We start from the raw sequence: 25,066 nt of genomic DNA, 5'->3' as shown, positions 1-25,066 counted from the left end.
TAATGTTTATGTCATATACAACATATAGTAGGCTGTATGTGGTACTAAACCATACTAACAGGCATATTGTAGTATAATGTTGTGTGAAACATGTATGGAAGTGGTTGTAATTATTTTATTTATTATTATTATATATTATATTACGTAAACATTAATAATAGGGAACACACGAACAAACTGTTTTTAAAGTCACATGCATTGAAATTTATGGATTTGGTCAAATTTAAAACCGCAATAATTATGTTTAAAGCAAAAAAATAATTCACTTCCGGGCAATATACAAAAAATATTTTGTGACAGGGAGGGGGGTTATAATTTAAGAGGGAAATGTAATTTTAAAAAGCATTGTGTTCGTACAAAAAAGAAGAGTATGTGTATTTCAGTCTGTGGGCTGGATTTGTGGAATGGATTAGGTGATGGGTTGAAGCGGAGCTTAAATATAAATTACTTTAAAAAGCTATACAAGAAATATATTTTTGGGAGGTGTATGGTTGAGGAAGAGTTGTGTTAAAGGTTGGTTATATACTTTTTAACTCCGGATGGATTTGTGGGTTGTAAATAAACTTGGGATGCTGTTCATATATTCAACTTGGGATGTAAATAAATCTGGGATAGTTTTTATATTATATTATATAATCATTCTATGATATATGAGTTAATAGAGGAGAAATGAGAAAGGGGTAGGGAAATATAAGTTTTTCTTCTACCTACTCCTTTTCGGACACTATTACTCTTGTTTTGTTTGTTATTATTTTGTATCTGTTTTTATTTATTTTATGTTCGAAATAAAGTCTTTCATTCATTCATTCATTCAAGCGCGTGTATTAATATTAAATGAAGGATGACACAATAAGTTCACCTAAAAACCTGCTGCGGAACCTTTGTGTCTCCACCTTCACTTGCACGTCGGATTTATTTTCACCGGGCACCGCACTAGCTTGTTCTGTAGCTTCTGTAGCTAATCATAATAACATTGATGAATGGCGATAAGACGATGTCCCTGAAGGATCAGTCAAACTCCACCGTCTCCATGAAGCCGGCTGTGGACGAGATGTTCCCGGAGGGACCGGGGCCGTACGGGGACCTGGACCTGGAGGTATGTGAGCTCAGTTATCTCTCTAGGTAGGCTTTATAAACAGCTGGCGGCAGGTAGCTGTACTGCTGTAACAAACAACCTCTGTTATTACAGTCTAACGTTAATGCCTTCATAGGTAAGAGGCTGTTTAACATTACCTGCTAAAGTTAACGTCACTACTAATACAATAACTGCTGTAGGTGTAACTCAATAGGAGTCTAGAGGGACATCAAGTAAAGGACCTGAGACACCACCACAAGGGATGACTCTCATCCTCAGTCTGGTGAGGTCCAGCTTCTCCCATCTGGTCGGAGGTTTAGGGTCCCACGGTGCAGAACAAAGCGCTACAGGATCAGCTTTGTTCCAGCTGCAATTGTTCATTTAAATAAGTCCTAGCAGATTTTGCACATATTTATGGAAAGTTTATCCTTTTTCTCATTTATTGTGTCTTTTTTGTCCAGATATTTCAGTGTTTTTTTTCTTTATATTGATCTTGTGGCCTTCTTTTTGCTGGGTCCTGATCCCAGTAAGCCTTTATCACCAATTCACTCTGTATCTTTTATATCTCTATTATTGTTTTTATAATTTTTGTATACCTTTACCTCTTCTGTGTTTCACTCTGGTGGCTGATGTTGCTGCTTTGACACCTGAAATTCCCTCTGGGGATTAATAAAGGTTCATCTTATCTTATCTTATCTTATCTTATCTTATCTATATATATATATATATATATATATATATATATATATATATATATATATATATATATATTTTATTTCTGAATTTTGTTAATACAACTCTGACAATCCACTGCACAATCATGTTTGGACTGATAGATATCCCACCCATGACAATACCCAGAGGGCACTAAAAAAAAACAAGTGTACAAAAATAAATATAAATAAATAGATGAATAAATAAAATAAAATAAATAAACATAAATCCTGATAAATTGTTAGAGGTTTAGGACAGTACACCCTATCATCTAGGGCACTGACATGCATAAAAACAAGCACAGGAGTTAAGCCGAAGAGTTGAACACAAAGACAAATCAGGGGTCCTTCCAATGTTTCCTTTAAATTATTCCTGGTCAAATATATACACACATATCCTTTATCCATATATATATATATGTATATATATATATATATATATATATATATATATATATACATACAGTATATATACATACACATACATACATACATACATATATATATACACATACATACACACACACATACATCAAACTTTAATCAGCCACAAAGTTATCTGAGTCTAAGGAATCAACACGACTAAGAAAAGGTTGCCAAATCAATAAAAACTTGTCGGCTGACCCCTTAATAGTATACCGGATTTTCTCCAACTTAATAAAATATAACATATCTCTAAGCCATTGTGCAAATATTGGAGGGTTGCAATCTAAGGGACTATGTATTGACATGAACTTCCCCTTTAACCAAAGTGGTGGCTCTTTATTATTAAATACACAAACAGAGAAAGATGTATGACATAAGATATCAGCTCCATGCAGTTACTCATTGTGGTGGCAGAGCAAACACAGTAATGATTCTCCTCCTAGTAAGATGAGCTTGATTCAGGGCAGGTTGAGCTCACCTGTGTGTGGTTGATTCCAGGTGAAGCTCAGGTGATCCTGTGGCTCCTCCCAGTGCTCAGCAGGGTCCTTTGCAGACATGGAAGACTTGTCTAAAAATAACTAATAATAATAATGTCCCCACAATTTCCCTTCCAATGATAACTAGGGCTGCACAATTAATCAAAATTATACATTTTATTTTAATTTAACATGTAGTGGGAACTAAGTAACACGTATCTTCCATCTCTAAATCCTGCATGATATACGTATACTGTGTAGCCTATATAACAGACTTAATATAGCCAATGTAAATAATTAATACATGTTATTAAATGAATTTTGAATTTCCCTCGGGATCAATAAAGTTACTATCTATCTATCTATCTATCTATCTATCTATCTATCTATCTATCTATCTATCTATCTAACCACCCACTTCTCCGTGTATATAAAGTAATCTAGTACTTTACCCATTAAATATGTATTCCTTTGCACTATTTAGATATATATATATATATATATATATATATATATAGATAGATAGATAGATAAATAGATGTACTTTATTTATCCCAAATTGGGAAATGATTGTGTTACAGCAGCAAGTTATCCAAGCAATGCACTGGAACAGTAAATAAAATGTACATATCAATACTAGAGAAATGTATCTATAGAATAGACAATATAAAGAATATAAGAATACACTATACAGTAAATATACCCTACTACTACAACTAACATAACAGATATAAACATAGAATACTATATACATTAGCAAAGTGTGCAAGTTACAATGTTTTGTTTTTAGATCAAAACAAAATAAGGTAGTAAATGTGCAAATGTAGATGTGCAAAATGTAACATGTGCAAGGTTATTGCAGGAGGAGAACAGAGTGGAGTGTGGTTGAGACAGCAACTGTAAAGCTGAGAGTTCTCTGTGAGACAGACGTGAGGTGTAGTAGAGAGTTATTGCTTTGGGCAGGAGAGATTTCCTGTATCGGTCTTTGTGACAGCGAAGCTGAATCAGTCTGTTGGAGAAAGAGCTCAGCTGTCTGTCCAGTAGGTGTTTACAATCTACACAACACTTGACTTGTATATAGACATGTACTGTAGGTCGTTGTTGCTTTTTACACATTTATATTTATATATAAAGTATATATTTTATTTTCATCTACTTGTATGCACATAATAGTTTTTGTTTACTTTTTAACTGTTGTTCAGCTTTGTCGTCCTTGTATTTAGCTGTATGTCTATTTCTATCTTCCTGTAAATTGTTCTGTGTGTAAGTACATCGGGAGCAACTTAAAGCCGGAGTCAAAACTAGTATGTGTACACATACTTGGCCAATAAGGCTGATTCTGTAGTATTTTGTAGCATCTCACTGATCTAATTAATTTTACAAATTGACATTTGTTAAAGTATTCACTAGGAGCAAAATAAAATGGACGATAAACTAAACAAGGTTCGACAAAAAGCTGTCTTTTGGATTTACAAGCCGTCTGCAGGTTGGGATGAAAACAGCAAAATTAAACAGCGGCGATTCCAAAATAGGGTTTAACATTCTCTAGTGTGTAGACCTTCACATAATAGTACAACACATACTGTCTTTGCAGATTCATTGTTTGACTACAACTAAATTATAATGACAAATGTATCCAAACAGGCTGTTAGTAATAGGCTGTTTGTCTCTCTTGGGTTGAATTAGTGCCTCTGAGCTGCATGTTTGTTCTCTGGCAGGCTGGGGGAAGCACAGGACTGCTGATGGACCTAGCTGCCAATGAAAAGGCAGTTCACTCTGACTTCTTCAATGGTAAATGATTTCTTCATATACATACAACTTGCTCTGCCTTACCTTTGCACAATGGCAAACTGAGATTCTCAGCAGCAAAACTTCATAAAATATTGAGGAAATTCTGATTTATTGTTGTTGTGCACGGAGTTAGTCCATGTTGTCTGCAGAGAACATATACCCCTTTTTAATAGGACTAGGGCTGTGTATACTATATCCTTGTTAGACAACTCTGTACACACAGTACACAGCAGTTCAAAGCTTATTTGAGTACATTTTAGCTGAGCTTCAGTCACAATGTGTCTAAGATTTGAAACAATTTTATATCTTTAATTGTACATGAAATAAAAGAATTGGGAGCCACATGCCCAAAATCTACTGCCACACCAATAGCAGTAAACACCGGCTAGTGATACATTGGGTTAGTCCCCAAAGATACATTTTCCGCTGAAATGCTGCAGACTGGGTGCGTGTCCAGCGTTTCAACAATGCTTCATGTGCCTGGAGATGACAAAGTTTATTACTCCAGTTATTGCCTTCTTCTGGGAGGAGTCGGGGGGCCAAGTAGTGCACTTGGTGGGGCCACTGGTTATTTTATAGCACCACTGGATGTACTAGAACTGCTCTGTGGAGTTGTGCTTTTTCTGCTACATTAGTACTTCCGAATTTTGGACGTCAGGCTGCTCGGCAGATTGTTTACAACAGAGTCTGACATTTTTGTTTGGGTGGAAAATTCTTTTCCGGAAGTGAATGTCTTGAAGTACGTATTCGATAGGTGGGACTTAGCAGGAGAAGGGTGTGTCACAATACTGTACATAAGCCCCACATATAAACAAAAAAACACAGAGACTAGTTAGTTAAGCCTCGTTTCCACCGCAGGAACTTTCCCCCGGACCTAGGAACCTTTTGAGGAACTCATTGCGTTTTGACCACAGGGTCCAGGGTCTAAATTAAGTTCAGGGGACATTTTATCCCCCAAAAAGGCCCTGGTCAGAGGGGTAGTACTTTCTGAAAGTACCGGAAGTTTTGGGGTGGAGTTTGCAGAGAGGACCGTCTCTGGTTGGTGAAACACACACACAGCGCTGCTGCTTCAACTGTACCGTTTCATTCATAAACAAGGACGTACGCTAGTATTGATTTAGGACCATTTTAGGACGAGGGGAAAACATGTTTCTTTGTTTGATAACATTTAAAGTGAAGTTAGGCTCTGCTGTCGGCTTCCCGACTCATTAAACAAAAAGACAGAGAGAAAAAGAGGGCGTGAGCGAGCTGATAGGGTGAGCGGTAACGTTAGAAGAGACAGACATCGCCGTGGTGCTGTGAATGAGAGAAAGAAAAGTTATTTTCTGATTTCAAATAAATAACCATCACACACTCAACAGATGATTTACTGTGGAGACAGACGCTCATAGTTTAATTTCCCTCTGCTGCATTTCATTCATTACATCCAACATGCAGCAGTTAATGTCATCGCAGTGAGACAAAACTTGATGTTTATTTTTTTTTCAAACATTTTTTTTTTTAGATGAAACAGGGAGACACCGCGTAGACGGCACGTGCTACGAGCAAGCACAGAGGCGTTTATGTTCAATGCGTTGTTTGTTGCAGTATGCTCTGAAATGCAAGAGGGCGTAAAAAAAAATATTCTGTGGCTAAACAAGAAGTCAACGAGTGATAATGGAAAAGAAAGTAGGCTGCCTGGCAACAATCATAAACACAAACGTACCACCAAACATTGCAGTTGTGTACTGTAATTATAACGTCGCTTACCTCCAAGTCTAAATTATTTTCCGTCTCGGTGCTTCCCCTCAGCTCGCCACTCTTTCCATGAGACCTTTTTTTTTTTTTTAGCTTTTACAAACCGATCTCTCATATTCTTTCACAGCCTCTAGCAAAAAGCCTCGTCTTTCTCCAGTGTGTTGCTTATTTCTTTCCAAGCATTTAATGTCATGTGACTGTCCCTGTGGTCTCTCAATGAACAGTCGTAGAGACGTCTGTACAGGCGAACCTGCTCGGCCAGTCTTCCCTCGAAGGCATCCACGTTGAAATGAAAGGCGCAGCGCGTGCAGTGGGTACGTAGTTACAAAAATTCAGAGGTGCACGACCAAGCGTCGCGACAACTTGCGGAGCCTTCGAGCACTACACGAAAGGCGCGATTATGGAATTTTCTGTTACATGGATCTCACGCCGGCTTCACTACGGCGAGCATAAACCCTGCTTAATTTGCCTAATCTTCGCAGGTCTTTTGTACGAAGGAACCTTTTAGTTCCTCGAAAAGCAGTTCCAGGGACTAAAATGACCAGGAACTTTAGGTGGAAACCTGGCTTTAGTTAAAATGTTGTTGGATTTCGGCAGCCATGTAGATTTTTTATGAAATTCTCACAGAATTTGAATCTGATATGTGGATTTGACTCAATTTGGATTTTTTCCTTAAAGTTGTCTTTATAAACAGACAGAGCCTTACAACCAGGGTTGGAAATTAGCACCAGCCACCAGCCAAATGCTGGTAAAATATGCAAGTGGCTGCTAGATTTGTATACATTATACATATTATTACATAATATATATATATATATAAAAAAGCAATGGTAATCTTGAATGACTGGTAGATTTTGGAGTCCACCATCCACAGTGGCAGGTGGACAAAAATGTAAATTTCCAACACGGCTTACAACACCTTTTGGCTGTACTGATCCTCTCACAGGGTTTTACAAATACATTAATCAATGCAAATGAATTTTGCTGCTCAGGTAATCTGAAGTTAACTGAGGAGGAGTCTTCAAATAGGATCTAGTCAGCCAGAGCAGATTGAATCTATTAGCACACGTTGTTATTTCACTCCTGGGCGTCAGAGCGCCGCTGGTTCCACTGCAGGAAATCTCTTTACTGGCCTCAAAACATTCCTTGTACCTCCGCCTCCCCTTTTACTAACGGTGTTTTATAATGTAGCGCGATCCCTTGTCCCGAGGCGCTGCCACATCAAACGGCCACGACTTCTCGCCATGTGCGACACAGATTCCACGCAGACATCTCAGCAGGAGCTCTTTGGATGTATTTTGTATGAGGCTAATTCAGGGTGGCAGGCGTTATTCCCTTCTGATAGAGATGTGTACCACTTAACTGTCTCCAGGCGTGTATTGAAAGCAGCCCCCGATCCCTTGGCCTACATCTATAAAGGGATTTTAAATGTTAATTCATTTAAATAATCAGTGACACACTGGCTCCGTTCTTTCACAGTCACAAAAGTGATAATTGGTGCTAATTTGTGTTATTTCAGGCCACAGCAGTTTAATTGTTTAAGTCTAGTCCTCGTGATTTTAAGGGATTTTACTTTCTAGGCTAACAGGAAACCGCAGTATAATCAAACTGTTACTGCAAGTAAAATATAAATGAATCTCTTTGGAAACGTTTGTGAAGTATTAGGGTTTAAAATACAGTATGAACACTACCAGCTCACAGTCATTCATACATTATCTACTGTCAATTTACCTGCATGGTTTATTGTATAGTTTAAATAAATATGTTTCTTCATTGACGCTTTTATTCAATAGTCCTGTTCACTGAATCAGTTACTACGGGTTGACAATCAGAATGCTTCAATGCATACAGTGATATTTTAAACAATAAGGTGCTTCCAACTTTGCTGCAACATTTTGAGAAAGGCCTTTTTCCTATATCAGCGTGACGCCGTCCACATTTGGGCACCCATATATTTTTTGGCTAGTATGACTTTCAGAAGAAAAATATTGTCCCAGCAGTCACAACATGACAGAAGGAATTTGGTCACCTGAGCATACCTGTCTTTCAGTGTAGGTAATGTGTTATGTTTTCTTTTGAAGGCTTCAATTAGAGCCAAAATGATGTTTTTCTGGCATCTGTCTGATTTTGAGTGTTTGATGACACCTTTTAAAACAGCAGTCTGTGCACAAGGAGGACTTTTGGATAACAAACTCAGTGTAGTCTGCACACAATGTACTGTATGTAAACTGACTGACTGCAGACTGTACTTATACAGCACAATAGAACGACATTTAGAGTTTACATAAAAGTACAGGGAGATCACTTCATTTTTCTTTTTATTGAACGTAAGGGGATCAAGAGATAAGCTATAAAGACAATAAGTAGAGCTCATTCCTTCCTTTGTTTTACCCAGTATGAAAAGATTAGTTGATCAATCGATTAATCGATTAGTCTATCGACAGAAAATGTACCCGTGTTTATTTTGAAAAAGAAAAACTGCCAAAAACACACAGTGCTTTTTATGTCTAATGTGATTGTAAATTGAATGTTTAGGTTTTGGACTGCTGATCAAACACAACATTCAAGGGATAGTTGATGGGATTTTTTATGCCTCCGCACCGGCGACAGCTGTGGCAGGAAGCATTATGTTTTTGGGTTGTCTGTACAGACGGACGTCCGGTCCATTCTCGTGGTCGCGATATCTCAGGAACGCCTGGAAGGAATGTCTTCAAATTTGGCACAAGTTCACAATTTTCAATTTGGTGGTCAAAAGTCAAGGTCACTGTGACCTCACAAAACATGTTTTTGGCCATATCTTGAGAATTCACATGATTTACACAAATAAGATAATAAGATTTTGTCTAATAAGATGTAATGATGAAGTGATGACATTTTGGACAGACATGGATGTAAATTGCAACTTGACTGGTTGGTGGTGTACAACCGCGAGGCGGTAATGCTAGTTTCTGTTTTTTCCTGACATTTTACAGATCAAACAGTAGGAATAGGAAAAAAGGGCAGATTAATTAAAAATGAAAATAATCATCAGTTGCAGTCCTAGATTTTATTTTACCAGGAAAAAACTGCACTTTTAGGATTTTTTTCATCAACTATTAATCTGCCTAATTATTTTCTCAATAAGTTGATTTAATGTTGTGCCTAAAATAATGAAAAACACTGGTAACGAAACACATATATGTTGAAGAAAAGCATAAAATTCTCACGTTTGTGAACCTTTAACCAGCCAATGTTTGGCATTTTTGCAGGAAAAATGACTAAAACCAATCAATTATCAAAATAGTTGCAGATTAATTTTCTGATTGACATATCCTTGCAGCTCTAGCAAAAACACAAAAGTAGAGTTGCAACAATTAATCAATCAGTTGTGAACTATTAAATTAATCGCCTACTATTTTGATGATCGATTAATCTGTTTGAGTAACTTTTTAAGAAAAAAAAGTAAAAACTTTCTGGTTCCAGCTACTTAGTTGTGAATATTTTTCTAGTTTCTTTACTCCTCTATGACAGTAAACTGAATATCTTTGAGTTGTGGACTAAACAAGACATTTAAGGACGTCATCTTGGGCTTTGGGAAACACTGATCGACATTTTTCACCATTTTCGGACATTTTTATAGACCAAACAACTAATCGATTGATCAAGAAAATAATCAACAGATTAATCAAATATGAAAATAATCGTTAGTGGCCGCCCTACAAAAAAAATCTGAAAAGATGATCTCTAAAAAGGCAATGTCAGTGACAACAGTAGTAGTTGAAGTAGTAATGAAAGCTTATTTTCCTTTAAGCTGGATCGTAGTGAGTTTTAAACGAAGGCTACCTGCAGAAACAGAGGATGTGGCACATATTCCCATGCATGTTCATACACTTCTGCTGCTGACCTCCGACCTCACAAACTGTCAGACCCACAGGAAGGCCGTTCAGCAAGTGCATTCCCAGATCCTTTTACTTTTATCACCCTGCTGCACCCCTCCAACCCTCTCAACCTATAACGCTTTATGAGAAAATGTCTGACTTCATTTGAAATACAGCCAGCGTTTCATTGTGTAACTTTAGTCTAATAATTGTGCTTTTTGTTTCCACAGATTTTGAGGATCTGTTTGATGATGATGACATCCAGTGACAGAGACTAAACACGTCTTCACAGTAATGATGGATGATATCCACGCCACTCCACACCTTCCAAGCAAACCAACCATTTACTGTCTAATGACATACAATTTCCTTTCATAGTTGTCGTAGTTTCAGGCTTTTTTTAAACATCCTTAAAAAGCCGTCACCGGCTCCAGATGTTGTGAAATTCTTAAGATCCCAAGGATTCCTTCATATATGGTATGTTAAAATTATGAGCTTGTATCGTGCTCATGTCTTCGACTGCTTCTAAACTGGATTGCAGGTTTCGGTGTGCTGGAGAACACCTGTTAGGAGCGTAATTATACATGTGATGGGCAGAGGCTCCATATGCTGTCGCCCTTAAACATGCTGCAGATGGCATATGATGAACGATGGTCTGCTAAAATGGCTTAAATTATTTATATGACAGTGTGTGATAGTCACATCATGTTCTGTGTGTTTGATTTTATATCTGCAGTGTGTCCTGTTACGCCATTAATTTGCACATATGTGTACAGCAATTATGCATCCACACTTTATTTTTCTGGTCAAAAATGAATAAATAGCATTTTGTATATATGAAGCCGTAAGTGTGTCTGATTCTCCTCATTCACTGTTTAATAATGATATTTCTTTATATATATATTTATAGAGCACTTTTCTTGGTACTTAAAAACATAAAGTAGATTTGTTTTACAAGATTTTGAAGACAGAAATTGTGAACATTGCAAACATATTTTTATATTTTTTATTTTTTATTTTTTACCTTCCATTTAAAAGAACAGTGTGTAACAATAGGGGGATCTATTGTCAGAAATGGGATATAATATTCGTAACTCTGTTTTCATTAGTGTATAATCACCTGAACCTAAGAATCGTGTTTTCGTTAGCTTAGAATGAGCCGTTTATATCTACATAGGGAGCGGGTCCTCTTCACAGAGTCCATGATGTTGCTCCGCCATGTTTCTACAGTAGCCCAGGACGGAAAAACCAAACACTGGCTCTAGAAAGAGCCTTCCACGTTTTTACGTTACCTGAAGGCCACCGTAGTTCTCCGACACGCTTGTGAAACTGCAGTAACGTGAGCCGCAGAGTGCAAAACCGTGGTACCGCCAGCCGCCGTCTGACTTCAATTGCTCCTAAAGTAGTGTAATAATGGTAAGGATGGCCTCTGAGCAAGGTGAACGGTGTCACCGCGGTTTTGCACTCGGCAGCTCACGTTACCGCAGTCTTAGAAAGGGAGGAGTAAGCGGAGGGGTACTCGGTTGCAATATGCAACCACTCCTCTAGATGCCCCCAAATCCTACACACTGTACCTTTAATACTTCAGAAAACAAATTGTACAAAGTTAGGACAGAGTGATAATTCAATAATATCTCCTGTCACCTATCAGTCATGCAAAGAAGGATACCAATAACCGGATTTCAACAAAACCAGGACACTAACGTGCATGTAAACACACTCAATGATTTCAAGCTAATTTTAATAAAACAAAATGAGTCATAAATGTTTTGTTTTTTAAACTCATTACACTGAACATCAGTTTCATTACAATTTCTGTGTCGAGAAAACAATCTCACCAGAAGGTCCTTGTAGAAGCTCATTCAGGTTTCAATCATATCACATGATCTTCATCAGCAGATTGAATTGGAATTGTAGATATTCAATTAAATTTTTTTTTAGCCTATATAGGTCCTTAAAGTGTTCAGAAATGGAAAGTTGAGCTGAAACAATTAGATGATTAATAGGTCGAATGACAGAAAATCAATCAACAACTATGTTGAGAATAGATTCATTGTATTATTCACACAAAAATACCAAAAAATTCCTTTATTCCAGCTTCTCAAATGTGAATATTTGTTGCTTATATCTGCCTTATGTGACCAGAAACATATCTTTGGGTTGTGCACTTTTGGTCGGACAAAGAAAGACATCTAAAGATTAATGGATAATGGAAACAATTGTTAGTTGTGGTCTTTATTGAAAGCTCCAGAAGTGACATTGTTTTCTGAACTACCGATCATAGGTCAAGAATGAACTGTGAACATTACCAGTTTGATAATTCATATGGTCAGTTATAAGATAATTGAATTGTCTCGTTATCTTAAAACTTCAAGATGTATTGCTGTTTATTCCAGGAACACGACGTTCAGAACGTAAAAGTAAATTGAGGATCAGCCAACTCTCAGAGCGAGCGTGATCAACTCCAATACTGCAGCCAATAAACAAAATACGATATGATAACTTCTGGAGAAGAGCTTTATAGACAGAAACCAAGACTTCCAGCGAAAATGAAAAAGCCAGGACAGTTTTTGCAATAAAATGTGAGTGCTGCTGCAGCTGTCCACCTATAGATTACATCACCACAGTCAAAAAGAAAGTCTGCTTCACAACGATGTGTACAGAACATGCCAGAGACCAGCCTGGTTTCTGCACTGCAGCATAAAGTAGTTTTCATTCTCAGTTTGTCAGTAAGCTGTCATATAGGCCTAGATTTTATCTTTTCCAAAAGATAATGGGAGACTCAATATCAGCACCAATGAGAATGCTGATCTGAAGGTAAATACTATTTCTAGCTTTGGCCAACAGCATATTGGGGTTTTATTACTATTCAGCACAAGTTGGAGACTGATAAGAGGCTTCTGAAGAGCACAAAATGCAAACTGCAGGTTTTTAACAGCTTGCTGTACAGAATCAGCAAAACAGAGAACTGTGCTGTCAGCATAGAAATTTCCAACAGTTATGTACAAGACAATGGTATTAATTACACTCCGAAACTCTCAATTGTGCATTTACCAGCAACACACACAAAGTATTATCTGATTGGATTTGTAATGTGAACCACTTACAGGCTCAAGGATCAGAGCCAATTAACAGAAGTGTCTGTAATAGCAGGAAATAATCAACTTTATTAAAAATGCTTTAGAAAGTCAAGATTAGCCTGTCCAGACATGATTCAACTTCAAATCTGCAAAGGAACAGGAATAATACTCTGCAGAATGAAATGCCAATTGTAGAGCGCTTTAAGAAGATTATTTATTAAGAATCCCAAATTCTGGGTGAGCAGGACAATGTAGAGATTAGACAGGATTAGGTTATAATTTATATAATTTATATTACATTAACAAGACTAAGAGTCTACAGCCATGCTAGCGGCTCTCTGAGGCCGTACTCATGCACAGCGGTGCTTTGAGCTAAATGCTCACTTTGCATTCTAACATGCTCACAATGACTTTGTGCTTTTTATTATGCTAACGTGTCTCCTCAATTCCTTTCCTCGCCTCCTATTCTTGCGTGATGCGAGCGGAGAAGGCGAGGAAGAGATGCAAGGAGAGAGGAAACTCTGTACACAAGAAGCAATGTCCGTTTCGGATGACGGTGACAGCTGATCACAGCTGGATCAGCTGTCAGTCGGTTTTAACAACTAATAGACACACAGTTGTCACTGCCAGAGCAGCAGGGTTTCGCTCTGTTGCCTGTTACCTGTTTCACAAAAACCTAATGCTAACATGGTATAATGTTTACCATGTTCACCATCTTGGTTTAGCGTGTTGGCATGCTATCATTTGCTAATTGGCACATAAAGTACAGCTGAGGCTAATCCAAACAATATGGCAACAGAAAAGACAAACAACAAAGGAACATTATCGGTCGTGTCTAGAAGGGGACCCACAAATGGCGAAATCTGGCAAAAATTTGAAAAAACTCTCGCAAGACTTGCTGCCCGACGACCTATTAACCGTTCAAGGTCAATGCCTAACCTTAACTGTTCAAGACCAATGCCTAACCTTAACTGTTCAAGGTCAATGTCTAACCTTAACTATTCAAGACCAATGCCTAACCTTAACCGTTCAAGGTCAATGCCTAACCTTAACTATTCAAGGTCAATGCCTAACCTTAACTATTCAAGACCAATGCCTAACCTTAACCGTTCAAGGTCAACGTCTAACCTTAACAATTAAAGATCAATGCCTAACCTTAACTATTCAAGATCAATGCCTAACCTTAACTATTCAAGATCAATATCTAACCTTAACCGTTCAAGGTCAATGCCTAACCTTAACTATTCAAGATCAATGCCTAACCTTAACTATTCAAGATCAATGCCTAACCTTAACTATTCAAGATCAATGCCTAACCTTAACTATTCAAGATCAATGCCTAACCTTAACTATTCAAGATCAATGCCTAACCTTAACCGTTCAAGGTCAATGCCTAACCTTAACTATTCAAGGTCAATGCCTAACCTTAACCGTTCAAGGTCAATGTCTAACCTTAACAATTAAAGATCAATGCCTAACCTTAACTATTCAAGATCAATGGCTAACCGTAACTATTCAAGATCAATGCCTAACCTTAACCGTTCAAGGTCAATGCCTGACCTTAACCGTTCAAGATCAATGCCTAACCTTAACCGTTCAAGGTCAATGCCTAACCTTAACTATTCAAGATCAATGCCTAACCTTAACCGTTCAAGGTCAATGCCTAACCTTAACTATTCAAGGTCAATGCCCAACCTTAACCGTTCAAGGTCAATGCTTAACCTTAACCATCTCGCGATAGTTTCCCAACTCATGGGTTACCTTCTAGACACTACCAACATTATCTGCTTTTCTGACAGTTGAGTCAATATTTGTGAACGTAAACATTCACTCAAAGCTACAAGCTTTAGTCTGGGATTGCATTGACACACTGGTCTATTGACAATGGAAAATCTAAAATGTCTGAGATTTTGAAGTTATGTACATAAGCTTAATTTGATGTAAGCACTGCTCTGAGCCAGAATATGAAACTGAGCATCTGGGACACTGTCACAACACGCATTATCATGTCTTTCTTTCTTGCATCGGAAATACCAATAAATGATGTCTAAAAGGTTGTTGCAAAAACCTTTTTCCTGTTACCTCCATCAAATATTTCTTCCTCTTTTAACTTGACAACACAACTTTTAAATGAATAATAATCACAGAGTGATCCCTTGCTGGTTTATTTGTGTGACATGTAACTTGAACCAGATCTTAAGTGCTGTTACATAAAAGCATTTGACAGGCATCTTCATTTTTACAAGGGCCTGTGTTTTTAATGAGCTTTTCTCTCACAAGTTGTATGAGACGCTTTACGGGTTTCTAGCCCAAATTTTTGTTTAAGTTGCCGTGAATTTTCCATGCACAGAAAGAGACAGACATCTGAAAAGCTGAAGAAGACAACCATTTGTCTCCTTTTGTGACAGCCCCAGTTATTTTGAAATGTGTAAATTGCAGGGATCATAAGGTTAGTTAGCTAAAACTTATGGATAAACAGTTGAAATAGTTAATGGATAAATGGTTGAAATAGTAAATGGGTAAATGGTTGAAGTAGTTAGCTAAAAGTTATGGATACATGTTTGAAATAGTTAGCTAACAGATAAACAGTTGAAATAGTTAACAGGTAAATGGTTGAAATAGTTAGCTAACGGATAAACAGTTGAAATAGTTAACTAACAGATAAACGATTGAAATAGTTAACAGGTAAATGGTTGAAATAGTTAGCTAAAAGTAATGGATAAATTGATGAAACATAGCTTCTGCCACTGGTAGCAGGAATGCAAACTTGAGCAAACCAACCTAAACACTTACAATGCGATTGTATGAAAAATTATTGTTACAATATCCCCTTTTTATTGTTTATAATGTTCTGTAACATCCAGTTAAAATCAACTCAAAAGAACCCATTTGCGACATGACGGGTTACGAGATACAGTTAATCTGACGGGACTAAAAGGTTGGGAACACGACTCTCTATTGTTTGTATATTTACAGTTATGTTATGTAGGTATAAGATAAGATAAGATAAGATAAGATATTACTTTATAAGTCCCGCAGTGGGGAAATTTGCAGTGTACAGCAGCAAAGGGGATAGTGCAAAAAACAAGATGCATCAGCTAACACAGTAAAAAAAGAGCTAAGCACAGTGTAACAAAATATGAACCATTTAAATAGAAGGTAGTATAAAAAAAGGAGCAGTATATACAGTATTGACAATAAACAGACTATTAACAAAATTGCACAAGTGGAAAATGATATTGCACAGTATGAATTACACCTATATGTTTTTTTAGGGAAGATATACCTTCAAATGTTGCATCTTGGGTTGTTTAACTGTTTTCAGCTAACGTTTTCTAGTTTCCATAGCTCCCATACTGTATATACATAGACACAGGCTGGAGGCTGTAGAGGCTACGTGGCACAATCCAAGCATCAGGAGCCTGAACCAAACAAACAGTAGTGTAGGCATGCTGGTCCCTAATGGCTCTGCAGCTTCATTAGTGGCCTGGCTCTCCTAAGGACTCCAGCTTCCTCCATGTTGTTAAAAAAAAAACATGTGTGTGCAAGAAAAAAAAACTTTGGGTGTAGTGAGGAAAAGAATGCTTGTTTTCTCACTGACACTTCTATATTTTTGAAAATGTGAAATTTTCTTTTTTAATGAAGGTCTATTGGCCAATAAGAATAAAAAAAACAAGAACATAGCTGCAGACTTCTGACATCAAGTTTGGGAACGTGATCAAAACGGCTGGTGCAACTTCTGAAATGAGTCACGTACCTGTCACCCTGGACAATATTGCTCACACATTTGTCGATACACTGATGCAACACAGTAGTTATTTCAGAAATAGATTTTTTATTCTTTGCAGTCAATTTCTTCAGAGAGACTATGGCGCTGAAGCACTGGAATAAAGACGGGAGGTTTATCTGACTGAGTAGAGGAGGTATTTACTGTTTGTTATTTACAGCTAGAATCTTGTTTTATATATCTTTTTTCTTGTATCATCAGGACTACCTCTTGCTCTACCGTTTCCTCTGAAAGTTTTATCAGCACCACCTCTGCGATAGCCTCAAGCACTTCTTTATAAATCTGCTCTCCTGTAACAGAGGCCTCAAACTGTGGATTTAACAGCTTACAGTTTTTTAAGTTCGCGCCCACTGAGCCGTTTATGTAAATTTCAAATCTCAAAATCAACTAGTGGCTTAAATACAATGTCACCTTGTGTGTTGACCCCAAATTCCAAACTTGTGAGGAAAGAAACATGCCGCTAAATGGCACCTTGTTAATGTTTCTCCACTGAAAGCAGTGGTGCTGCTCAACACTCCTAATTACAGGACCCCTATTGGTTGGACGGGTGGCAGCGCAGGAGCCAATCCTGGAGCGCCTGCCAGCATGTCGGAGCCGTATGACATGCCTTTTTGTTTTTAATGATCAAGGGGGCTCCTTTAAAATGTTCTCCTTCCTGTCTGTCCCATAGGTAAAGGGTTTTGACAGCTCAAGACAACCACAGTGCAGCCACTGGATCCAGAGGTGATCACAGGAGGCCAGAACTTCAGCACCTTTGCAGGTAAGAACTGGTGTGATTGTTGCTAAAGTTTATACATTTAAAAGTTCAACTGTCTGCAACTCCAGCTTCATTGTCTTTGGATGAAAAGTGAGAAAGTCTTGTGTGAAACTGTAGATGACAATTTCTCTTTTTGAGCAAAGCGGCCATAATTCAACAGACAGAAGAACATTTCAAGCTTCTGGCTGTTTGATTGTTCAGTTCAGTCGCTTTATATTCTGATATTCATAACTATAGTCTTATTTTTTCTCAATAATCCTTGAAAAAAAGCTTTATTACATCATGTCCCCAATCCTCTCTATTGTCTTGGCATCAGCCATTTACATAAAAGCTCTCACTTTGTTCCGAGTGCATTGTCTTCTCATTTCCATATCTGACAGCTGAAAAAACCAACAAGACGCAGGAATCCAAGTCTATAGTTGCATTGCAATATTACAGTATAATTCCAGAAGTTCAAACTTTATTAATCATCCTCAAATACAGTTCTGTTAAACTAACATCAGTGAATGTCATTTCTGTCTTTTCACCTCAGGAAGCACATAAAACAGAAAATGGCACGTGTTGGACGACCATCGCTCTCCCTGATCCACACAGGAGTCCTGTTAGCTATTGTTTTACTACCAGGTGAGACTTGATTTACACATTTTAACTGATTAAAAATGTATGTATGATTTTATCTGATCTTTGTCACAAAGATGTTGCCATATCACTGAAGGTACCTCTGGTCTTTTCGGGGAATTTAAAACTCTTTAATGATACTTGAATGGTTTCTTAATTCCGAAATTTGACAATATGTATCTTTACAATTTACAGTTTAGGCAGAAAATAAGTAGTTTAAGAAGAGAAGATGAGAAGTTTATTGTATTTAGAGTTTTTTTCACAATAATATTTGTGGCAGTGAGACAACTTCAGACCAGTGGTTCCCAACCTCTCTAGTTACCTGCAAACCCCCGTTCACAGTTATGCTTTTCATTTCACAAGTCAAAAGCGTGATATTTCCTCCTCAGATTGTTCCATTTGAAGAATTTTTAAAGGCCTGAGGAGGTAAAAGTACTCCATATTTCACGAAAATGTAATGTTGTGTAACAGAAGTTTGCTGGAGATTAGTTTTATTTTCTTTCTAATCCATTTAATCATCTTCCTTCCTTTGGGCGATGCCTTTGTTGAACATGTTTACTCAAGTATTGTGCTTTAGTGCAATACTGAGGTAGTTGTACTCCACTTGAGTGCTTTCATATTGTGTGACTTGCTACTTCTACTCCAGAGGAGTGGAAGAGGAACATATTTTACTTAATTTATCTGATAGATAGTAGTTACTCTACTATTTGAGATTTTATATAGAAAATGTATGATGAGTTTATTAGATATGACACGTGTTACTTATAAACCACCCAACAGTGTAATGTATTTAAGTGAGCTCTACTCTGACTAATCACATCAGGAACACTATATAATAATATATAATAATAAAATATACAACAATATAACAATCACATGGGTTGTTTGTCTGCATAACAAATACTTTTACTCTTGATATTTTGATGCACATTAACTTATGGCAAAGAATTATAGAGACGCCATTACCATCTCTTGAATACTAAAATAGCATGCCATGCTGATCCTGTAAATCTTTCTAGGGTCATAAAAAACACTGATCCTCTTGGAAAATTTCCACATTAATAAATAAGGGGGACCGGATGTTTCTGCCATAATCAGCTGACTTGGCTTGTTTTCTAGTAGTCGTAAACTTCTGAAGGAAAGCTCTGGTGGAAACAGAGATGTACACAAACATGTCTGCCACCCTCCAACCTTCCACTTTTACAGTGCATTGGTAATTGGTTTGTGTGAGGGCCCACTCTTTGTAGTTTTACATGTTACCTTTAAGGAGGCCCCCAGTAGTTGCACAAACTCCACCGGTCTGGCTCAAAGCCAAACAGAGCGTGCATGGGGTGTTTAATCGGCAGGATGCTGCCTGAAGCAGGGCGCCAGAGTCCCAGCACCTGCCGTGTTTCACCCAGGGGCTTATTAGCAGGTCAGCGTTTTCCCTGATGTTGAGGGAAAGCTCAACATCTGGTCCGAGTCAGCTAACGTCCCTGCTGCTGCTAATGTGGCTGCTGCTTGTGTTTTACAGAGTTTCTGGGGGCTGTTCCAGTGGAGCAGCGCAGGGAGGAGGAAGGTAAGGACCTGTTACGTGGCATGTGGGACACGTTGGCTGTTTAGCCACTGAGGTCAAACATGAATTTGGGGAGTGGACTTTAAAACTTAAATCACGGACAGTTATAAAACTAATCTTCCTTTCTTCTATTCAGCCAGTGAGCACAACATACATGCTCAGTCACAATACACCCTTACAATCTGGTGAAGTACAATCTAGAGCTGAAATGAAAATTAATTGGCCAAAATGTTCATAATTGATTAATCGTTTTAAATACATTTTTCATGGGAAAATGGCCCAAATTAGCTGGTTCCAGCCTCTCAAATGTGAGGATTTTCTTTGCCTTATATGATACTAAACCGAATATTTTTGGGTTAAAGGACGAGTGTGTAGCATTTAGGGGGATCTATTGGCAGAAATTGAATATAATATTACTAATAGGGCTGTCAATTGATTCAAATATTTAATCACGATTAATCGCATGATTGTCCATAGTTAATCGCGATTATTTGCAAATTAAACACATTTCTATATGTTCAAAATGTACCTTAAAGGGAGATTTAATACTAGTATTTAATACTCTTATCAACATTTAATACTCTTATCAACATAAACATATGTATATATTTATTATTGGAAATCAATTAACAAAACAGAACAATGACAAATATTGTCCAGAAACCCTCACAGGTACTGCATTTAGCATAAAAAATATGCTCAAATCATAACATGACAAACTCAAAGGGTAACAGGTATTTTTAACCTGGACCCTATTTACTCATGTTTTTGTGTCTAACTGACTAATAGGGACAACAATTTCTGAAACTGGTCCAGTATTGAGGGAGAGCGCTGTAGACGGCAGCTACTCACAGACTGCAATATGGTGCTATTGGGGCAAGCTGGCACCGTCATCTACGTCCACTAAAAGTGCTTGTTTATGCCTTGACAGATTCTGATTGTTATTATAAGTGTCTGACATTACGGAAAGAGTCTCGCTCAAGGAGAAGTCTAGTGAAATCTGGCGAGGTGACGTGTTGCTGGAAGACAACGGTGGAATAGTGGAATTCATCCATGGTGGAAACACAAGTAGCAGCCGGCAGATTTGTATGTCATTGCTGAATATTTAGATGATTTCAACAATGTGGATGAGGTCTTTGATTTCGATGGCCGTCCGTATTTATTTGAGCCAGAGTATACGGATATTCAGATTTCACAACCAGACTTCTCCTTGAGCGGGATTTGGACACAATAACAAACAGACCGGATCAGGAGAAAGGAAAGAAAAACTTTCCATAATGTTGTCAGACACTTATAATAACAATCTGAGCCCGTCAGCAAAAAAAAGGCCCTTTTAGTGGACGTAACGTTACATTGATGCTGCTCATTTGCCCTCACAGCTCATTTCGCAGCAGCCGTCTGCAGCGTTCTCCTTCAATACTGGACCAGTTTCAGAAATTGCTGTCTCCGTTAGTCAGTTAGACACAAAAACGTGGGAAAATACGGTCCAGATTGAAATATACCGAAGTTACTCTTTAATACATCATTTGTAAATACTGGCTCCGACACACTTGGTTTAGTTCCCTCTCCTCTCCCCTCAGTGCCTGCAGTGTTTGACGATGTGAACACCGAGGACACGGAGAAGCTGGTCCGCAACAGAAGGAACATCCCCTTTGCTGTACCCCAGTTCAAACGCCTGCCGGACTTCTGGGGATGGTACAAGTACTTCGTGAACAGCCACAACCAGGAGGGAGTGAGTGGAGTTTGTTTCACATTAATTATTTAGTTTATCCCAGCGAGGACTACGAAACAGTGCTTGTTTTTCCTTATATTGTCATCCTTATACAGTATTCCTCAGTTTGATTTTAAGGAATTTTTCTTTTTCCTTTTTTTTATAGATGTACTCAACACTTTCTGCCAAAAAAGACTGATTTAAACAGCTTTTGACAATGATAATATGAAAGTATTAATATGGCATTACCCTCTTGATATGCTAAATTACTCTGCAATGCAAGTCATGTTCCAGCATGTCTTCTTAGTCCCAGTGAGAGCTCAGTGGTTTAACACTCAGGCTGTATGGATGAGTAACAAGACAGTGAGCTGAAAAAGAACATTCCTCCTCAGAGGATTTGTGTGAAAGTGTTCATCTTTCAAGGGCTTTGTTGAAATTCCTTTGCTTTTATTTTTAGTTTAGTTTTACTCTCTATTGCATGTGAATCATATAGATTCAGAGCAGATTCATTCATGTTTCGCCCATCATTTCAGGTTGAGGATCTGGATCGTCTGTACCTGGCCTATCTGCAGAACAAGCACAGGTCAGAGGAGGGCCCGAATTTCAACCACTACCTCAAGCACATCAGTGAAATCTACAAGTCTTGTGCCGATTCCGATGATCCAGAGTGCATCTCCGAGTCCACCAGCAAGCCAAAGGCTGCGTTGGTGATGCCCGAGTCCATCAAGTCTGCTGCCGTCAGGATGTGCAACCCTTACCTCGACCCCTACTGCCTCTTCCACCTCGCCCACAACGTTGCTGCCCCGGAGCCAGAGCCGGCTCCGGCTCCAGCCAAGATGCCAGCCCCCATCTTCACTCCCATGCTGCCCATGCCCATGAAGAGCCCCACTGGCTTCTACCACTATGCCCCCGTCCTGGAGCCCTTCCTGAGCGCTGGGCAGAGGTCTGAGCTGCTGAGGATCTGCAGCCCTGAAGACGTGGAGTGTCTGCAGTATCACTTGAGGGCAGCTTATGGCTACCGCCCGGCCGTTGCCCCGGCCCCATCCTACGCCGCACTCAAATGTGACCCCAGGGACCCCTACTGCAATCCCACCCTGGTCCACAAAGCCCCCACTGGCTTCTACCACCTGATGTACCCCAGCTGTGACCCAGCAGTCGACCCTCTGTGTGTGACCCACGCCGCTGCTCCTGCTCCTCTTGCTGCAGAGGAGGCCCCTAAAGAGCAACACTGCAACCCTCTCTATGACGGTGGCTGCAACCCCCTGACCGCCACCAAGCTGTCTGGCCTCACCAAGCCCGTGCTGGAGTACGCGCCCAAAGGCCAGCCCGCACCTCCTCCTGCTCCTCTGGCCTGCGACCCTCGCTATGACCCGTACTGCATACTGGCAGCCGCTGCTGCCCTGCGCAAGCCGGCTCCACAGATCCCCGCGCACCAGGTCTGAATTTGAAGTCCTGCTACTACGATAGTAATAGTTAAATGTTTTGACTAATCTAGTGTAGGCTTAATCTTGCTTGTTGAATGGTTCTATTATTGTCTCTTCCTTTTCATTTGGTTAATTAAATGATGTAGTAAAATTAAATGGGTGTTGCATAATGCTTTCACTTGCTATCTATGATCTGCTTTTCATCTGTTTTGAACCAAAAACACAAATCAATCAATCAATCAACCAGGTCCGCTACAAGCTCGGCATCCCTGGCAAGACCAAGGAGGGCCACGACTGCTATGTGCACTACGACAAAGACTGCACCCCGGTGAAGTCTGGCTATGAGGCCAAGGCCGACATCAAGGCTCCAGCGAAGCCCTTCTGCCATCCATATGACCCCAGATGCGGCAGGTTTGCTTCACCCTCCGCCATTGAGGCCCCAAAGCCCGGCAAGGATGGCATCATCCTGCCCGACCCCGACTGCGACCCAGAATACGACTACAACTGCCGCCTGCGTCGGGCAAATCCCGCCGCTGCTGCTGATGAGCCTGCCGCTGCTGTTGATGAGCCTGCCGCTGCTGAGGAGAAAGCTGCTGATGAGCCCGCCATGGAGGCCACGGTCCCACGCTTTGAAGACTTCCTCAGGGGCATCATGAGCCAGCACAAATAGATTTTAGACAACAGAAACAACATCTGCTACATAATTCACATGGCAGAAATGGAGCTCACTCTGTAGTCCCTAATCTCTATGGACTTCATGGACCACAACCTTTCACAATATCATTATGGTCCATACAAAACTATCAAATCAATCAGAAAATATTGCAGCTCTTAAATCGGATTTTCCCAGAAAATCTGAAGGTTTCTTAATTTTGGTCTGTTTTTATAAAAGGGGGACAATTCAAGAGGGCCAAGCAACATACAGTATAACATGTGAAACTTGTGTATTAAATACTTGTATGTCTGTAGAAAAGAGTCGTATGTATAGATGTGTTATAGATTTAGGGGTAGTTTGAATTTGTGTTTGTGGGCAAGACTTTCTCTCTGTTGTACATTCTTTGTTTCCATTCGAGTCACCCTATTTAATGTTGTTTTTCACATTTTTCTGTAACTCTAAACCTCATAATGCTTCATCTGTTTAGTTTTTATAAAGTTCTAAATAAAATAAGATTTGAAAAACTTCAGAATTTTCTTTTTAGAGGTTTAACCATCCACACACTGAGGTCACAGACGGAAATACAAGTATAAAACCTCATGATGATAAAAGCAAAACACCACTGCTTAAGTCTTCCGACAAATATTCTGAATGTTTTTAATCATGTTAGAGAGCGCCTACTCTGCACACAGCATTTCATCACATCAGTCTCCAGATGTTTCAACTAACATGCAGCATATAGTTGAGCCTCATAGAGCCAGCTGGCACCAGTTTATGTCCCAGCATTATAAAAATAGCTCATTGTTGTTACATCTGCACATAATCTCCAAAAATATGTTTTGCATGATAGTACATCACACTGCAAGACCTCTAATGGATTACAGATGAGTTAAAGCTGAAGAAGGTAGAATTGGAGCAAATATGATTTAAAAAAGTTATTTTTATAAAATCACTATATCCTGGCAGTAGTGCATGAGACAGGTAATCTGAAAAAAAATCATGTCCATCTGTGTCCTCCGCTGCTCCTAATGGCATCTGCAAGATTTCACAAACCGGAGGAAAACAACCAATCAGAGCCGATCTGGAGTCTGCCGTCCACGTCTCTGAGCAGCTGTCAATCACTCACAAACTCTGATCAAACGGTCAAACTCGTCAGCGTTGATCAAATATGAATCAATATTCTGTTACTGTAATGTCTATCTCTCGCCTCAAATGTTTTCAGAAACATCTTGTAGTGTACTGTTTAGCTGTAAAATGAAAAATTTGTGACCCGGCAGCCATGTTGAGATGAGTTGAGGAAATATCAAGCACACCAGCTGGAGCAATGAGGCTTCCCAGTTATAGGATATGAGTCTTAACCAATTGGCTACCAGTCGCACCCAGGGGTCTTCTACCCAATATTTA

The 25,066-nt window shown here is 39.0% G+C and overlaps 2 protein-coding genes across 2 annotated transcripts; both read left to right on the top strand.

Moving 5' to 3' along the window:
* Positions 1–891: 891 nt before the first annotated feature.
* Positions 892–10,916, top strand: LOC141777467 (COP9 signalosome complex subunit 9-like). Its single transcript, XM_074651730.1, has 3 exons — positions 892–1,096; positions 4,409–4,481; positions 10,306–10,916. The coding sequence occupies exons 1-3, from the start codon at positions 977–979 to the stop codon at positions 10,341–10,343; spliced, it is 231 nt and encodes a 76-aa protein (XP_074507831.1). The 5' UTR covers positions 892–976; the 3' UTR covers positions 10,344–10,916.
* A 6,080-nt stretch (positions 10,917–16,996) lies between these two features.
* and2 (actinodin2) lies at positions 16,997–24,138 on the top strand. The gene is made up of 6 exons (XM_074649742.1): positions 16,997–17,702; positions 18,232–18,323; positions 19,831–19,875; positions 21,453–21,604; positions 22,117–23,019; positions 23,255–24,138. The coding sequence occupies exons 2-6, from the start codon at positions 18,251–18,253 to the stop codon at positions 23,675–23,677; spliced, it is 1,596 nt and encodes a 531-aa protein (XP_074505843.1). The 5' UTR covers positions 16,997–17,702; positions 18,232–18,250; the 3' UTR covers positions 23,678–24,138.
* Positions 24,139–25,066: the final 928 nt, after the last annotated feature.

This window comes from Sebastes fasciatus, chromosome 11 (assembly GCF_043250625.1).
Source record: "Sebastes fasciatus isolate fSebFas1 chromosome 11, fSebFas1.pri, whole genome shotgun sequence".
NCBI lineage: Eukaryota > Metazoa > Chordata > Actinopteri > Perciformes > Sebastidae > Sebastes > Sebastes fasciatus.
The sequence above is the reverse complement of the archived record's forward strand: the minus strand, read 5'-3'. Positions and strand labels throughout refer to the sequence as shown.

Excerpts from the sequence above, each read along its gene's own strand:
- and2 (XM_074649742.1), top strand. The coding sequence starts at position 18,251 with ATGGCACGTGTTGGACGACCATCGCTCTCCCTGATCCACACAGGAGTC. Across the intron at positions 19,876-21,452 it reads GCAGCGCAGGGAGGAGGAAG|TGCCTGCAGTGTTTGACGAT; the intron begins GTAAGGACCTGT and ends CTCTCCCCTCAG. Across the intron at positions 21,605-22,116 it reads ACAGCCACAACCAGGAGGGA|GTTGAGGATCTGGATCGTCT; the intron begins GTGAGTGGAGTT and ends CCATCATTTCAG.
- LOC141777467 (XM_074651730.1), top strand. The coding sequence starts at position 977 with ATGAATGGCGATAAGACGATGTCCCTGAAGGATCAGTCAAACTCCACC. Across the intron at positions 1,097-4,408 it reads ACGGGGACCTGGACCTGGAG|GCTGGGGGAAGCACAGGACT; the intron begins GTATGTGAGCTC and ends GTTCTCTGGCAG. Across the intron at positions 4,482-10,305 it reads TCACTCTGACTTCTTCAATG|ATTTTGAGGATCTGTTTGAT; the intron begins GTAAATGATTTC and ends TTGTTTCCACAG.